Consider the following 12,841-nt stretch of genomic DNA (forward strand, 5'->3'; position numbering starts at 1 on the left):
TATATATATATATATATATATATATATATATATATATATATATATATATATGTATGTATATGTATATGTATATGTATATGTATATGTATACTTTTGGAATTGTTGTCGACTAAGTCCAATGACTTTGTTTGATTATATTGTCGTATGACTAGTGTGGTTTTAATGTCTAGTATGTGTTTCAAAATACCTTCTAGTAAATGATAGGAATACCCCCCACTTGTATAGCAGAGTGGTCAAAGCTGATCTTCACGAGCTGATTTTTCCGATTCTCGGTCTTTAGTTGGTAGTAAGCTGATACTATGAGTACTAGTCGTATGCAATGATGCGTTAGCTGTTGCGTCTGCTCAGAAGCCTCTTCGTTCCGTATTGGGATGATTGTCATCCGTACAGCGTACTGTGCTTCGGTAGACGTCCAACATTTTCCGCTTTTCACTATAATCATTATCTGAATTGAGTTTTTACGCTGGAGTAACAATTGTACGGGAAATGTTGACAAATCAAACAGTGTATTTACCCGGGCGTAGTGTATAGTATAGGATAGCTTTGTCACCCGGGCGTAGTGTATAGTATAGGATAGCTGGGTCACCCGGGCGTAGTCTATAGTATAGGATAGCTGGGTCACCCGGGCGTAGTGTATAGTATAGGATAGCTGTGTCACCCGGGCGTAGTGTATAGTATAGGATAGCTGTGTCACCCGGGCGTAGTGTATAGTATGGGGTAGCTGTGTCACCCGGGCGTAGTGTATAGTATAGGATAGCCGTGTGTGCATTCTAAGCTTGTTGAGCTGGATTCTGGTTGATTGTCTTATGTGTTCAATGCGGCAACTCCAGTCACACAGATCGCCAAGTTTGGGAACTCGGATAACTGTCATAGCGATATAAACTGGTGCTTAGTTTCAATCGGTTAGTGGGAGTTCACTCTAATTCAGGAATATATTTTATGAGCCTGTACGAGTTTCAGCTTCAACAAGACATCTAAGTATATTAGTGTAGGTTCACCTTGGTTTTAGAGACATAAGACATCTCTTCGAGCAGAAATCTCATGCATTACTCAGAGCTGTTATTTTTTGGGAGGCTCAGTGTCTTAAATCTCTTTTATTGAGCTGTTCATATCGATGTATTCTCGTATCCTGCACCTGTAGAAGAGCCTAGCAAGGGATTGCAAGGTGAGAAGCCGCCGACCGCAGAGGGCGTCTTAAAAGGTTTGTCTTTCATTTGGGTTTCCAGGACGTCAAATTGCGTAATAGCCAGATGTTATATGGCCGCTTGTAACCGCTGTAGACGTTGGCAGGCATTGCTCTGGCTTTAGTTTCCATCGCATTTTAGCAAGATTTTTAGAGTTTGGGGTGTAGGGTTTTTAGGGTTTCAGTATGCTATAGACATACGCATGTTTGATGAGGAAGTAATACCACAGGATAGGACTGGGATGAAGTGATGTAGACTTCGCGCTATGCATATATTTCTTGTCTGAGCCATTAGTTCCAATTACACCTCTGTTCCTCCTGGGGTTCGTTTCGGATCTTCTCGACTTTGTTATTCGGGGTTTGAAGTTTAAATACCAAAATGGCTATCATTTGACGCCTTACAAGATATGGGTGACATGAGCTACATAGAACCAATTGAGATTCAAATTCTCTTGTAAATTTTACCCTCACAGTTCATTGGTGGTAATCTCACACCTGTGCCAGTATTCAAACATGCAGCCACATACATCCTCATAAAACTATGCTCGCCGCAGTACATGTATATTCCAATTTCTGTTACTGTGAGAAGCACAAAGTCTGAGGCGTTGCTTCCAACCGTCCCACTGCATAATTATAGCAAGAGCCGAAGCAGCCAGTGACAGAGTAGACAGCCGAGTATGGCCTATTGCAACAGGTACTGCGCTGATGGGCATTGCGATAGGAGTGGTGCTACCTGTACTTCCCGGGCTGACTCGGGAATTGGGACTCAACTCCACCCAATTCGGCATGGTCATCAGTATACTGGGATTAACGCGATTGTTCTGCAATATTCCTTTGGCTTCCATAGGTATGTCGAACTCATTTGGTGTGCTTTTGCCAATTTTTCGTATGTGAACACAAGAATGGCATGAATAGGAAAGCTGTCTTTTGAGTCATCACGCTGTGACGAAATTCGGTTGAGGATTTCTTCTTAGATTGTTGATTATGTCTTTCTAGAGAATAACAACAGTGTTGCGACAGGCGGATATGAGAGTTTATTCCTACCGGTGGTGTGTTGCGTGAGGTCTTAAATTGCCCTGTGAGAACCAAATATAGCAATTCCACGACCATGTGTAACATGTGCTCCAAGTACAAAACAGCTGCGTGAGAAAATTACGCAGTAGACGCTTCTGTCGTGTTGTCGTGGTTTGTATTGAGCTTGTTATATGTCCCGAGGTCATCGAAGGGTAGGTCATTATAATTAGAATCCATTATGTTTACTTCATTCTATTCTCATCGGGTCTTTTGTTTTGTAGTTCAATAATACTAGCAACACATGTGTAAATGTAGAATTAGCTTTTGCTGATATGTTGGGCTCATGATCTTCAATTTTGCGTAAACGTAAACGGATAAATTTTTGCCCAGTATTCATGTTTCTCATTTGGTCATCGGTCGGTTATAGTGACGTTGACATACACTGTTGATATCAACGGTCATCTATCTCTTTTCAAAGTAGTAGTCGATCATTTACCTTGTTGCCAGTTCCACTTGTTGTTTAGTGATTACAGAATGAATGTCATCTTATCAACTTAAATATAATTCACATATGCTGTCGCCCCATATACTGTCGCAAGAGATTACTAACCATCGCCATGAAGCATCTGCACACAATGCCAATTGCTGCAGCCGATTGTCCCGATGACCGTTTGCACTGTCTGCGACGTGTGTCTGGTTCACCTGTTGTGGGAGGTGGCTTGCATATGAGCCGTTTGTGTGATGAGTCATTGGGATGATGTACTCGACTCAAGTGCAACCAGTATGCGTCGCTCTGTGTGGGCCACTATGAAGATAACATATACCCCAAAACCCTAAAACGAAAAGTTTAGACATGCAATCTGCTCGAGCCGAGTGGTTATCCTCCATCTCAGAGCTCTGCACAAAATCAGTCACAGTCAATCTCACTCATTGGATTTACCTTATTAGGAAATCGCATGGGACGGAAAAGCCTTCTGGTTGCTGGGCCAGTGCTATGCTCCATCTCCATGTTCATGCACGGCCACTCCTATTCCTTTGAACAGCTGATGTTTTGGCGGTTTGTCCAAGGTATGTCTCACATGTACTTAATCACAAGCGCACTGCATCGTACAATCGTGAGACACGCATGTAGAGATCCAGGGTTTCAGGGTTCAGGATCTGGGGTTTTCGAGGTTTCCTTCCGAAGGGCGTAAGTGCTGTGGTGAATATGTATGCACATTGTAAGTGTCGTAAATTTTCGTAAATGTAGCCAGACACCCGCAATATTCAAAATTGAATGTCTAATGAATGCGACGCTTAAGATGGTCGATTGCATGGGCTGAGAAGTGTACAGAGTTTTGAGTCACTGGATTTGTGAAGGAGGTTCCAAAAACAACAAAATCTCGTGATATGATTTGATCAGGCGGACATGGGCTATGTCCTATGACCAGGGTTTTGCAAATCATTAGGTTTTTATATCCTGTGATTTTCAACGAGAAGAAAAAACCTGCAAACTATTTTTGCACGTGAAAAACCTAAACCGTGAACCCTCATACCCATAAACTGCCTATGCCATCGATTTTAAACACTGCCTCCCTCTTATCTTTCAAGTGATGTTTTAATGTGTGTATGTTCATGTGCACCTTATGACTAAGGGGTTGGTGTGGTGTGCCATTCCTTGGTGTATGATCACACTGTCTTCTCAGATAACATTTGCGCCCTCTGCTGCGGCCATGTCAGTTTACGGCGATGTGGATAATCGATTGCATGTATTTGTACAGTAGTGGATATTGAGTGACTCTGTTATGTATGCGCGCTTCCTGCTAGCGATGAGGCCTGCATTCTATATACCTGCTCACTCAAGTGGCATCTCTGCTGTGTGTCCAGTGGTACTGCCTGTGTCACTCACGAGGGTCTGTATAGGCATTCCTTGAGACCTTTGCTGATGTATTTGTTATTGTTGTCGCTTGCAGGTGCTGGTAGTGCGATGATGATGATGGGTGCGCAGCTTCACTTGGCCGACATTTCGACCAATCGAAACAGAGCCAGAACGAGTAAGCCGTGCGAGTGACGTGTTGGTACAGTTGATTAAGCCGACTTATTTTCGCGATGGTTGCGCTGTAGATGCGACTTTTGGTCTTTCTGAAGAACTTTTACAATGTTTTCTTTTTTACACATTTGTTTGCTTGGAGGTTATGCTGTGTTCTCGAGTGTGATTAGTGAGTACTAGGGTTTCAGCTTAAACCCTAAAACCCTTGGGCTATCGTTCAGTGTCCAACTCGTCTTGCGGACTTATCTGCTGCGCTGAATAGAGCTTGAAATGCACTTTCACACAAGAAATATTGATGTACGCGTATCTGTGATTAACTAGTTTTTATTGAATATTGATATATGTGTATATGGTGATTAATTAACCATATTGATCGGTATTTGTATATTGATATATGTGTATATCTGATTAATCAATCTTTATTTAATATTGAAATATATGTGTATATGGGATTGGTTGATCGGTATTTAACTTATGTGTTTGTATACGGGATTAATTTATCTGTATTTATTATCTATGTATGTGTATTTGGGAGATATATATAAAATTTGAATGTGTACTAGTGATTGAACAATTTTTATTTAGCATAGATATATGTGTATATGGGATTAATTAATTTTCATTGAATATTGGTAAGTGTGTACATATGATTAAATGATTTTATATATATATTGATATATGTGTATATGGGATTAATTTATTAATATTTAGTATTGATATATGTGTATATCTGCTAAATTAATGTTTATTTGTAACCCTTCCTTGTTGAATCTGGTTAGTGGCACCAATGTCGGCTGCGTGGTCGGCTGGAGTGAGTTGTGGCCCTGCACTGGGAGGCTATTTGGCGGACAGGTACGTTCTGTGAGCTTAAAGGGGTTTGTTATGTCCGTCTATTGTGACTTTATTATGTTTCTTCTATTGTGACTTTGTGATGTTTCTTCTGTTGTGACTTTGTTTTGTTTCTCCTGTTGTGGCTTTGTTATGTTTCTTCTTCTATTGTTCATCTGCTTTGTACTGGTACTGGTTGTTTGGGCTAACTGACATTTCATTCGTGACGGCAGCACATCCCCGGTGACTCGCACATCCAGGCACCCCAAGCTATTAGTATTAATTACTATCAGTACTAATCACTATTAATACGAATTGCTATGATATTAATTAGTATCAGTACTAATTAGTATTAGTACGAATCAGTAACTGGATAGTATTAATACTACTTAGTTTGGTGTTTGTGAATGTTTTATTTTGTAGTGGTTGTTGTGTTGTATTCTTTTTAACATTGGTGTTTGTGGATGTTATATTTTGTAGTGGTTGCTGTGTTGTATTCTCTTTAACATTGGTGTTTGTGGATGTTTTATTGTGTTGTGGTTGCTGTGTTGTAGTCTCTTAGTATTCGTTACAGCTGTATGCCGTAATTGATTGCGCATAAGATTTATTTTATCCATTTATTTATTCAATCTATTTCGAGTGTTCGATCGTTGCTGGTTCTATTGCTTGATGCCATCGTGAGTTGCAATCCTTCTGCGCTGCTTTGCTTCTAAAACAGATGAGCTCATAGTTCATATTCATGAGTGTCTTCGTGGCTCGCTATTTTTAACGTGTTCCACCCCATGCACTTAATACCACATATGTCGTTGGTCGCCTTACCTCAGATTGCTTGCTTGCTTGTTGTCCTAAACACTTACAGTTATGATTTTAAAGCACCGTTCATGTTTGTTTTCTCAGGTCGTTTGCTTGTTGTCTTTTCACTTAACAGTTATGGTTTGAAAGCACCGTTCATGTTTGTTTACTCAGGTTGTTTACTTGTTGTCTTATCACTTAACAGTTATGGTTTTAAAGCACCGTTCATGTTTGTTCGCTCAGGTCGTTTGCTTGTTGTCTTTTCACTTAACAGTTATGATTTGAAAGCACCGTTCATGTTTGTTCGCTCAGGTTGCTTGCTTGTTGTCTTATCACTAAACAGTTATGGTTTTCAAGCACCGTTCATGTTTGTGGGGATGGCCATCGCTGTCGTCGCTCTGAATAATGCGCTGAGGATAAAAGGTATCGGCAGTGAATGTGGGACGAGGAGTTGATTTTGCCCTGAAGCAAATTGCGCTTGGGTCATAGTGATTTTAGGGTTTTACGGTTTGGGGTTTTGGCATGCAGTAGAGGTGTGTTTGGTTATAGTACAGATGGTTGTCGTAGGTTGATATAATATGAATAGGATTGTCATATTTTAGAGGGTTGGCATTCGCAGGATAACTCTTGTTTATTGCATTGAGGAACAAAATATTTAGCGCGTATCTTCTTTAGTCAGACCTGAGATGCATGTTTTCTGTTAACAGCAAACCTTCGGTCACTTATATATTTCTTGCCAAAGTATTTCGATATTTTTAGGGTTTAGGATTTAATAATCTTCAATTCGGATTTATTTGATTGGCAGAAACGAGCACAGTCCAGCGCCTAGAAACTGGGATGGAACTGGCGAAGCAAATCGGGTGAGTCACTGGTGGTGTGAAGGCGCTGTCCACTGTTGTCTGGGCAGTGTACTTTCCAACAGTGGGTGCTGGCGCCTGCACTTGTTGCGTTTGTTGTGTGTGCGTATGTTTTGTAGGCGTCTGATCAAATGGAGTAGATGCCATGCTGTGGTAGATTAACAACGCTTCTACATCGGGACTCGGCTACCGTTCGTATCAAGGATTGGTTAACAGCTTCTTTGGCTGTCTGGTGGGTCACTCGCCCATTCGGATGCTGCGAGCTGTATCGCATGGTGGCGTTGAGCGTGCTGTGAGTTGTAGCGTGTACACTTCAGCTGTGGGCGTAGTGTGGCCCATTGGCTCATGTGCGCGTGCTCTGTTCCTTGCAGATCTGACATGCGCCGTACGTCTACGCGGTGGACTGTGCTGATGCGCGACTGTCGCAACACTCGCGCGGTGCTGATGCTGCACAGCACTTTCTGGGCCACGGCGTCGGGCGCACAGTTTACACTGTTGCCACTACTGGCCACCTCTCAGGTGGGTGTAGGGTTGGTGTAGGTGGGTTTAGGTTGATGTAGGTGGCTGTAGATGAGTGTAGGGTTGGTGTACGTGGGTGTACATGGGTGTACGTGGATGTACGTGGATGTACGTGGCTGTAGGCGAGTGTGGGGTTGGTGTACGTGGATGTACGTGGGTGTACGTGGGTGTACGTGAGTGTAGGGTTTGTGTAGGTGGCTGTAAGAATTCGCTACAGGTTGATCCTGTAGGTTTACAGGCGCAAATTGATTTTCTACATTTATCCGTTATACATGACTAGCCGGACATTTGAGTTGCGGTTGCTCTCTGTTTTACGCAGCGCTTACTGAGACAGTTGTGTATTTACTCTCTTGCCTGTCTGTTCTAAGGTGCCTATCGTTTGTGCATTTTGGGTTTCATATGCTGTTGGTGCTGACCCATAGTGCATCGTTTATCTGATCCTGTGCTCTACATAGCATGCATCTCCTCTAGTGATCTTCCGCTTGTCTGTGTGAGATGCTTTACTGCTTTTGTCAAGTGTTGGCATGTTTTTCTTTTCTTAATAATCAGTTGTTCTCAATACTCAGCTGTATTTAATAGTAGATTGGCGAAAGGCTGATCGTTTTTTATATTGGATAAAAGTCTTGGCGTGGACGGGCCAATTAAAAAAAGAATTGTACGTTCAATCGAACCCGTTTGAGGATAACAAGTGCTATCCACATTCAGTGCCTTCACTTCTGTTCTATCGCTGTTTTGTTCACTGGCGCATCACTGATCACTCTCTCGCCACTTCATCAAGGCGTAGTTCGTGATGGCTCATATTAGCAGTGGCTTACCCGTCTATGAAGATACGCAATTAAGTCAGACATTACCGCTGACCAACAAGCCATTCACACACATGCGTAGACGCGTTTCTTCTGTGAATTGTCAACAGACGTTTACTCAGCCGTTTTTTAGGATTCACACAGCCACTCAACTGACTTTGATCTGTGCGCGTGCAGTTTGATGCGACGCCTGGCAGTCTGGGGCAGCTGTTCGCTTCGTTGGCCATAGTCAATGTCATTATGTCGCAGCCCAGTGCGTATTTCTCGGACACGTTTGGGCGCAAGACATCGATGGTACCTGGTACGATGCTGGTCAGTGCAGCCATAGGACTCACTCCCTTTGCTCAGAGCTGGGAACAACTCATGGGCCTGGTGGTGATGTGGGGCTTCGGAAATTCAATACTAGGTATGTGAAGGATAATAACCCTAAACCTTAAACCCTATAGTGGGTAGGTGTGGGAGTCACTGTACACTCGCAGCGTATATTCCCTTCTGAGTTTGGTGGTCATTTCAGGATCTACAACCTGGCTGCTTAAGTTATCGTATTACTTGTTAGTTGTCGTAGTACGTGTTAGGTACCCTAACACATGTTCGTAGAGGGTTTCTGCGACCGTAAGTCTGGTGACTTCTTTTCTGTCCACAGGATGGGTCGATTGTCAGCTTTGCTGCTTCTTAATCACTACCGAACACAGGGTGTACTAACGTAATATCTGGTCTTTAACGTAATGTCCGGTCGTTGCATCGTTGTGAATAGAGGTCAGCTGCTGATGACTTTACACTTCTTTTCGTACTGTTGATCCATTGACGTTAACTGTCGTAGTGCGCCCGAGCTTAATTGATAGTCGTTGTTTGTTGCGTAAACAGCGATTGTGTAGTATCACATATCACCCACCTCTTCACTGTGTTAAAATGAAGTAAACTGTGTGCGTTCTATTCTGTAGGGACTGCGCCCACGTCGTTTCTGGTGGACATCACAAAGGACAGAGACAGAAGCGATGCGTTGGCTCTGATGCGGTCAGGTGGTGATTTGGGCCTGTTGGTGGGCGCCACTGCAAGCGGTCTCATAGCACACAGTTATGGTGTAGGTGTGTGGAGCGTTTAAGCGGTGGTTGTCACAGCCACGTATAGTCCTGTTTTCTCGGCTGCGTTGTTTCGAATTCGGTGCTCTGGCGATGGCACTATTCATATTGCTGACCTGTGCCCATAACCTTTTAGGGGTTTAGGGTTTTTGTGTATTGGGATTTATTCGGGTCTGATATCCACTCCAGTATTCAAGAAACAATTGTGGTCCCACGCCTCCTAAAGTATTAGACCTAAGGCTAATCTTCATGGCAATTCATATGTTCAACTTGGTTGAATCCATATACAAGTGCATATCAGTCATTTATCTGAAGTGTCCAAAACAAACCCAGGCAACTGCCCCGTTTGAAGTATAATGTGGCGCATGACTGTCATTCAGCTTTTAGCCCAGCGTTTTGTGAATATTGAATGTTATCATCTATAGTTTGTGCTAGTAAATATGCGGATGAATTGACCTTAAGGTGAAGGGCGTCCACTGTTTTTGTGTGGCGAGGCTGCTACTTGTTCGTTCGAATTTTTTATTTCGAAGTAGCTTCTTTGCGTAAAAGGGATTTGTAAGCAAATAATTCGCGTGTATCGACGGAGCAGTCGGGGCTGATGTCTTTGCAGTTGTTCATTGATTCAAATTCATTCTGAGTTTAATATCGGTCGTGTAAGTCTTTACTCAACTGCATCACGCGTACGAGTCATTATTGTTTTAGGGTATTGGGATTTTAGAGTTTAAAAAGAGCATTGCTCCCTAATACCACATACGTCTCCCATCAGCGACCACGTACGGATGTCATCACGTTACCTCGACAGACAAACGCCCCACTGAGTTTTCTTATATTTCATGAGACTACAAGCATCAGTCGCGGATCACTATATGATTTGCTGTGTTAGGGTTATGGATTACTAAATTTGTTCTCTCGTCATTTCATTTACATAGGCACGGCTATGGCGTGTAACTCTGTTCTATTGGCCGCCACTTCCGTGTCCTTTGCGCTGGCATCTACCGAACCGAAATTCCATCTCAAACAGGCAGGTAAGACACACCCGAGTACACGCAAGCCTGCATCTACAACGCCACCGGCAACGCCTGTTGAAGATATATCAGTCGTGACACAGACACACTCTCCAACCTCCATGTTTCCCAATGCCAGTTCTGTCGAGCGGCGTACACAGACCAAGAAGTAGCTAAGATATGATAGTGTAGCTTAGATATAATTTATATAAGCGGTCGATTGGGGAATTAGGAAAAGACCGATAGGCGGGTCCTGGAGCGGTCATATACTTTTATCTACTTATAGATCAACTCCCAGAACGCGTACCTGGGAGCTTTGTGCAGACATTTGCATCCGCTCATACCCTCGTCATGAGTGTGGCTTGGACGGCACGTGGCATGAGTGTGGCCTGCTATCAGATGTATTGCTGCTATTGGCAGTTTGAGTGAGCACTTTAGAGACGTCTTCAAGGACAGGGGGCTGCCGATACAGTTGGAGGTAGGAGCCACTTGTTGTGTGGTTGTCACGGGGTCTGCGAGCAATTACCACGACCTATGGATTCACACAGATGCGCGCTTTTGTCTGCCTACGTAGAGTTAAACAAAAAAATCAAACTGACATGCTCAGTGCAAGCGATGCTCGTCCAGTCGTATCAGAGTGAAGTGAATGCCTCCCAAGGGAGGACGCGCACAAACGTATAGTGTCAGGCGATCTTGTGGCTGTAATCATTGTGCCTGTCTACACTACAACAATGATCAAAATGATCTTAGGTATAGACTGCACAACAATGAATAAAATGATCGTAGTTAGAGACTCTACAACAATGATAAAAATTATCTTAGGTAGAGAGTGTACAACAATGATTGGATCTTAGGTAGTAACTGTACAACAATGATTACTCTCTTAGGAAAAGACTGTGCAGTAATAATTACAATGATCTTAGGCAAAGGCTATAACAATGATTAAAATGATCTTTAAATTAAAGACTCTACAACAGGAATTAAAATGATCTCAACTAGAACTTCTACAACAATGATTAAAAAGAAAATGGACTTCATAGGTAGAGACTGTACAACAATGATTAATATGACATTTATAGGTAAAATTGTACAACAATGATTAAAATAATCTTAGATAGAGACTGTACAACAATGATTAAAATGATCTCAGACATGGACTATAATAATGTTTAAAATGATCTAAGGGAAAGACTTTACAACAAGGATTGAAAAGATCTCAGCGAGAGATTCTACAACAATGATAATAATAAAAATGATTTTAGGTAGAGACCGTACGACAATGATTAATATGATCTTAGGTAGAATATACAACAATGGTCAAAATGATCTTCGGTAGAGACAGTACAACAATGACTAAAATGATCATAGGTAGAGACTGTACTACAATAACAATTAGGATTATAGGTAAAGACTGTACAATAATTATTAAAATGATCTTAGGTAGAGACTGTACAACAATAACAAATATGATCATAGGTAAAGAATGTAAAACAATGATTAAAATGATCTTAGGTAGAGACTTTACTACAATGATTAAAATAATCCGAGGTAGAGACTCTACAATATTTGAAGCGATCTTATGAAAATATTCTACAGCAATAATGTAAGATATCTTCGGCATGGAATGACTACAATAATCTTAGGTAAAGACTCTACAACAATGTCTAAAATGATCTTATGTAGAGACTTTACAACATTGCTTAAAATGATTTTAGTTGAAGACTACAGCAATGTTTTAAAAAATGATCTGAGGTAAAGATTCTACAACAATGATTAAAACGATTTTTGGTAGAGACTATAACAATAATTCAAATGATCTTAGGCCGAGACTATAACAATGATTAAAATGATCTTACATAAAGACTCTACAACAATGATTAATATGATCTTAGGTAGAGACTATAACAATGATTAGGATGATCCTAGGTAGAGACCACAACAATGATTAAAATGTTTTTAGGTAGAGACTATAACAATGATCAATATGATCTTAGGTAGAGACTATAACAATGATTAAAATGATCTTACATAAGGACTCTACACCAATGATTAATATGATCTTAATTAGAGACTATATCAATGATCAATATGATCTCAGGTAGAGACTATAACAATGATCAATATGATCTTAGGTAGAGACTATAACAATAATTGAAATGATTTTAGGTAGAGACTATAACAATGATTAAAGTGATCTTAGGTAGAGACTATAACATTGATTAAAATGATCTTACATAAGGACTCTACAACAATGATTAATGTGATCTTAGGTAGAGACTATAACAATGAGTAAAGTAATCTTAGGTAGAGACCATAACAATGATTAAAATGATCTTTGGTAGAGACTATAACAATGATTAAAATGATCTTAGGTAGAGACTATAACAATGATTAAAATGATCTTACATAAAGACTCTACAACAATGATTAATATAATCTTAGGTAGAGACTATAGCAATGATAAATATGATCTTACGTAGAGACTATAGCAATGATGAAAATGATTTTAGGTAGAGACCATAACAATGATTAAAGTAATCTTAGGTAGAGACTATAACAATGATTGAAATGATCTTAGGTAGAGACTATAACAATGATTAAAATGATCTTAGGTAGAGACTATAACAATGATTAAAATGATCTTACATAAAGACTCTACAACAATGATTAGTATAATCTTAGGTAGAGACTATAACAATGATAAATATGATCTTACGTAGAGACTATAGCAAT

At 40.9% G+C, this 12,841-nt stretch overlaps 1 protein-coding gene across 1 annotated transcript in view; it reads left to right on the forward strand.

Moving 5' to 3' along the window:
• SARC_11098 (hypothetical protein) overlaps positions 1-10,926 on the forward strand; it is a 12,208-nt gene extending 1,282 nt beyond the window's left edge. Inside the window, exons 2-12 of the mRNA XM_014294826.1 lie at positions 1,142-1,201; positions 1,821-2,030; positions 3,146-3,265; positions 4,150-4,230; positions 5,006-5,078; positions 6,190-6,269; positions 6,652-6,706; positions 7,075-7,222; positions 8,203-8,431; positions 8,967-9,110; positions 10,034-10,926. Coding sequence (XP_014150301.1) covers positions 1,142-1,201; positions 1,821-2,030; positions 3,146-3,265; positions 4,150-4,230; positions 5,006-5,078; positions 6,190-6,269; positions 6,652-6,706; positions 7,075-7,222; positions 8,203-8,431; positions 8,967-9,110; positions 10,034-10,281 — 1,448 coding nt within the window. The 3' untranslated portion in view covers positions 10,282-10,926. The remainder of the gene's footprint in view (positions 1-1,141; positions 1,202-1,820; positions 2,031-3,145; positions 3,266-4,149; positions 4,231-5,005; positions 5,079-6,189; positions 6,270-6,651; positions 6,707-7,074; positions 7,223-8,202; positions 8,432-8,966; positions 9,111-10,033) is intronic.
• Positions 10,927-12,841: the final 1,915 nt, after the last annotated feature.

The sequence above is a fragment of the Sphaeroforma arctica genome (assembly GCF_001186125.1).
Source record: "Sphaeroforma arctica JP610 unplaced genomic scaffold supercont1.1528, whole genome shotgun sequence".
Classification (NCBI taxonomy): Eukaryota; class Ichthyosporea; order Ichthyophonida; genus Sphaeroforma; species Sphaeroforma arctica.